Source organism: Gadus morhua, chromosome 17 (genome assembly GCF_902167405.1).
Source record: "Gadus morhua chromosome 17, gadMor3.0, whole genome shotgun sequence".
Lineage (NCBI taxonomy): Eukaryota > Metazoa > Chordata > Actinopteri > Gadiformes > Gadidae > Gadus > Gadus morhua.
The window spans coordinates 4,189,872-4,194,871 of NC_044064.1; the positions used below are offsets into that span (position 1 = coordinate 4,189,872).

The 5,000-nt window shown below is 47.9% G+C and overlaps 2 protein-coding genes across 2 annotated transcripts in view; both read right to left on the bottom strand.

Moving 5' to 3' along the window:
* The window catches only part of LOC115529449 (glucosidase 2 subunit beta-like), a 29,894-nt gene extending 27,417 nt beyond the window's left edge, over positions 1–2,477 (bottom strand). The window contains exons 1-4 of the mRNA XM_030338192.1: positions 2,146–2,477; positions 1,660–1,776; positions 1,192–1,287; positions 47–104 (exon numbers count right to left, since the gene is read on the bottom strand). Coding sequence (XP_030194052.1) covers positions 47–104; positions 1,192–1,287; positions 1,660–1,776; positions 2,146–2,320 — 446 coding nt within the window. The 5' untranslated portion in view covers positions 2,321–2,477. The remainder of the gene's footprint in view (positions 1–46; positions 105–1,191; positions 1,288–1,659; positions 1,777–2,145) is intronic.
* Positions 2,478–3,846: 1,369 nt separating this feature from the next.
* LOC115529427 (doublesex- and mab-3-related transcription factor A2) overlaps positions 3,847–5,000 on the bottom strand; it is a 1,981-nt gene continuing 827 nt past the window's right edge. Inside the window, exon 2 of the mRNA XM_030338160.1 lies at positions 3,847–4,950. Coding sequence (XP_030194020.1) covers positions 3,992–4,950 — 959 coding nt within the window. The 3' untranslated portion in view covers positions 3,847–3,991. The remainder of the gene's footprint in view (positions 4,951–5,000) is intronic.

Sequence of the window (5,000 nt, forward strand, 5' to 3'; positions counted from 1 at the left end):
CTGTGCGTAACAAACAAGGGCTAGTCGACGTGGAGAGCGGACTGACCTGCATGTGTTCAGGCAGCGAGCAGGGCTGTTGTACTCATCAGAGGCATCACAGCAATCTGACAGAGTGGGCAGTGGCAGAGTCACGTTCCATAGGACAGAGAGGGAAGTTAGTGTCAAAACACAGCTCATGGTTCAGATGGGACTGAGTCTTACAGTGAGAAGTTGCTTTAAGAGAAGAAAAAGTTACGATGCATTTGATATGGATGTCAACTGACGTTTTGGGATTTTTTGATCAACCAGGTAAGCTAAAGTGTGCTCAGATCGAGAGAGGTTTTGTGCCACACAGATTGTGTGATAAAAAATACACATGAATAATATGAATGGCTCTTTAAAAGCAGTTGGGTTAATACCCTCCAGTGGAGTCGATGAATAATTAAAAAAGCTAAAGATTAAAAATAAATAAACATGAGCCTACTTAGTTTAGAAATAACTTTTGGACTGTTTCGCCGAGAACACCCAGAGAAAAAGAGCTATGGATGAGGCTTAGTGCCAGCTCACCTCATGGACTAGCTATAAACTATCCCTCACCCTCTCAATGCACCTTTAACTTGCATTGTTGGACCGCAATTCCCAGAATTGCCTAAACATTGTCCAATACCGTGGATGGACATAATCAACCAAAGCTTCTTGTCGCAATCATTGGCGCAGCACCAGCTTCAACAGCGACCAATCACAACGGACGCAGTCTCCCAAATCAGACTTAATATCTGAAGTCATATCTGACCAATCGTGTTGCTGGAAGCGGGAATCTATAAGTGCTTAATTGGCACACACAAACCTGGCCAGCAGTAATACACTGCAGAGTGGCCACTGTAGAAATATACTTAATCAAATCCACTTCTGAACACCTCAACCACTCACGCAAATTAGTTTTTGTTGGTAGGATTTATCTCCGTAACAAAATAGGAAACAAGGAACAACTCTGCCCCTTGCAAACCAAAATAGGTTCTGCTATAACATAGTAGTAGGCCTGCTGGATCCAACATAACCCAGGAAGTAGCTTACGTTGCTCTACAGTCTGCTCATGTTTAAGTGCCGATCAAAAAGCAGTCCATAATATCTTCGGTCTAGGAGCCAACGTCTGCGTGTGTGCTGTAGGCGAGACAGGGCAGTGTAACAGAGGGTGGCCAGGGAAGGCCTTACCACAGATCCCATCGTTGACCCGCGAGGAGGGAATGTACTGGGGATGGAAGCCAAGGTTGACGCAGTAGAATCGGCCATTTGGACAGGCGGCCGTGCCTTGGAGAAGCACCCACATGGAGGTCATGTTATAACATACAGCCACCATACACACCGATGTTATAAATGGTGATACCGTTCGTCGTCTTTGATTTCATACACTACACATTGTAGTTCTTTGCTAAACAAATAAGTATACTTTTATCCAGCAAGTCATACGAGGCTATTTATGTGAACAAAACACACGTATCTACCATGTTTGGCAGTAAATGTAAAATGCCTAATAAGGTAGAGTAACACATTAATAACACATTAAAAAGATACAAGCGATGCTTTTTGGACAGCCACATTTGATAGATCCGTTACCTCAACTACAACCATGGGACCCTCACTCATCACCAAGCAGATCTCTGAAACCTCCACACGACTCACCTGGTTCATCCGAACCGTCATCGCAGTCGCAGTAGTCATCGTTCACCTGCTCGAAGAGGATCATCTTAGAGCCATCGATGCACAGGAACGACTTTCTCTCCCTGTAGAAGCGCTTATCTGCAGGGAGAAACACACCTTGTGTGAATAACCACACACATGGATGTCAGGCTATCGTACTGCAAACCCGACGTGGCTCATCACTAATTCAGCTCAATGGCATTCCTCAACAGGCATTCATAAATAAATAGGCATGTTCCAAAGCGTGCCTTTTAAAACACGAAATCAAAACTTGTAGTTATTTATATCAGAGGAGCTGTAGTATGCATACAGGGAGGATGACCCATGCTTTTACGATGTGTTATGCAGAATATAGACATAGTGGCATGCATATACAGTGTGAGATGACGCTGAGCAGGCACTATCTCCACCATGTACAAGATGTTTAACGGCAGTCATACACGACCCATGTCGCGACACCCCACTTACAGGACAGAGATATCCCTCTGATTTTCCGGGCGTCAACGCAAAAGGACGGCAGGGCACAAGCGAGGACCACAAGAATGCAAGACCGCATGTCAAGTGCATTGAGCCCCAAGAATACGAGGTGACGTGTGGGTGGGTGTGGGTGGGTGTGTGTCTGTGTTTGTGTGTTAATGTGCATGTGTGCATGTGTGTGGGTGTGTGCGTGTGTCAGCGTGTATGTGTCTGTTTGGTAAATGTGTTTTAATGTTATGGACACTTTATTCACTCAGCGTGTTGGGGTTTGTAACGCTGCCAGTCCAGCGTCCACCTCGGCGTCTTCCTGAAACACGCCGTCACGTGACGTCGGGTCACGTGAAAATGGGATTATTTCCACCAATCAGCCAGGAGAGGCGCGTTCGCCTATCTCAACGTGTCAAAAAGATGGATACAATAGTTTAATTTCATTTAATTTAATAAACATGCCTCATGTAGCGTTTTAACGAAGGTTTAACATACTGCAAAATACATAGTAAAAAAAAAAAAAAAAACATAAATAATCAAATCTTTCCGTTTTATGTGTAAATATAGTGCTGATTTGACTCCACAGACCACCACGTGTTACATGCAGTAGTAGTGTTTCAGCTCTCCGCTAAACAGCCTTATTACTGGGATGTCAGCACATGAGGGCAGGGGAAGATGTAGTGGTTCATAACACCGGCGGGGAGGCAAAACACCTGGTCGTCAGAGATAGGACAGAACAGGACGCTAGGGGACACTAGAGTAGGCCTAAACGCAATCTAAGCTACAATAAATCAGCAAGCTGTCATAAAATTTAATTTAAGTCTATAGGATGTTAACTACAGCCCGTCGTATATTCGTTGAGTGCCCTTATTAAATCATCAGAACATATTCATTCGCTGATATTCTTGTAGCGTAGAATTCTAAGCTTTTTCTTTATCAAACCGAATATATTCTAGTGTAAAAATGTAGGCCTACACATGTGATATCCTTGAGGACCCAAGTGAACACAAACATCATGCAGAGTCATGGAAACCATGGAAACAGAGTCAGGTCTACTCACATCTCTTCATGTCTTCCATCGATTTAGAGAAATGGATTTGGTACTTTCTTTATTATTAATGCAGGCTATGCTGATCTGAAACCAAACCGATGGATAGCATCAACTGTCAATCATTCTTTTCAGGCTGGATTAATCTCTATAGATTACATTTCCTCAGTCCAAGTGAAGTGAAAGAAAATATCGGGAAGATGCTATCATCCTCTGAGAAATACTTTCGGGGAATCATGGACATAATTAGAGGATAACTGTCAGAATAATGTGGACTGGAACACAGTGTGAGCACATAACAGTCCTTCCAACCCATTGAGTCTTGTTCAGTAACGTCCACTTGCCCTCGCTAAAATGTCCCCTCATTCACTCGCTGATCCTCATAATCAACACTTATATCTCATTTTGTATTCAAATGTGTAGCAAGTGCAGTATTGGTAAAGAGTGTGTGTCCATGATTTATTTGACAGGGGAGGGGCGCTTCTAAATGATTTCCTAATTAAATGTTAGTTTCTCCGTTGCTGAATATTTAGCCTTCATGTGCCTCTAAAAAATTAATGAAATCTGCCTTATCTCAAACATTTTATCAAGCCAGCCATTTTAAGCATTTCTCGGCGAGTTTCCCAGTGCAGGATAGAACAAACAGAAGATGCAAGTCGTTGAAAAAACTTTTTATTAGTCGTAAAAAAAACTTTACACAATGTACAAAAAAATACATACTTTTCTGTTCTTTCTTAGGCACTTTTAAGCCCCCCATTATGGAGCTAATTTCTCGCTCTAAAACCCTCTCTCCAGGGGTCTCTACAGCTGCTTCTCGTGGTTGGGATGGAGGCCGTACGGGCTGCACAGAGACCCTTTACTCTGCAGGTACAGATCTCGAATCACGCCCGGGAAGGAGTAGTCCAGCGGAGGGCGCAGCCCCGGGAAACCGGGCATCCCGCCGGACGTCACGTAGGGCGACATGAAACCGGCGAGACCGGCGCCCCCGGCGACGCCTGCCGAGGAGTACGCCAGGCGCAGCGGGCTGAGGCCAAACCGCGGGCCCAGGCCGTACAGGCCCTCCGCCACAGACGTTGTGCACGCCGGCGCATGGAGCGGGGAGAAGGCCGACTTGTTGGTCCCCACCAGGGCGGGCCTACCCTGGGCCAGTGCCCCCGTGGCGAGTCCGAAACCGGGTCTGAAGTGAAACGCGTGTTGGTGGTGGTGGGGTTGATGGTGGGGGTGGTGGTGGTGGTGCTGAGGCGCGTCCGCCAGCCTGTGGTCCTTGGAGCCCTGCAGGAGGAGCTCGATGGCCCTCACCACGTCGCCGTCGCACGTCCTCACCGCCGCTGCCAGCGCGTCCCGCTTCTCCTGCGGGAAGATCCTGCTCATGACGTCGGCGGGGTCAGGGTGGTCCCTGGACGCCGAGACCCCCGTGGTGGTGGTGGTGGTGGTGGTGGTGGGGCTGGGGCTGAGCTCCAGGCCTGGGTAAGGGGATTCCTTGGGCTTCTCCGGGGCTTCGTCGCTTCCGGACTCGGGGTCCGAGGATGACGGGAGGGACCGGGGGGGGCTCTGCGTGGTCGAGGGGTCCGACAGGTGGTCGCAGCAGGGCGGGGAGCGACGGTCCCCGTCGTCGCTCTCGAGGACGGCGGGGTTCGTGCGCCTCTTTCCCGGGGACGTCCCGCCGCGGGGGGGCAGGGGCGAGGGGGAGGTCTGGTGGTGTGTAAAGAGCGAGCGGGCCATGAAGCCGCTGTAGAAGTTGTACTTGCTCAGCTGGTCTCCTGCGATGGAAAAATAAACGAGTAAATCATAAGATGAGTTGGAGTTGGAC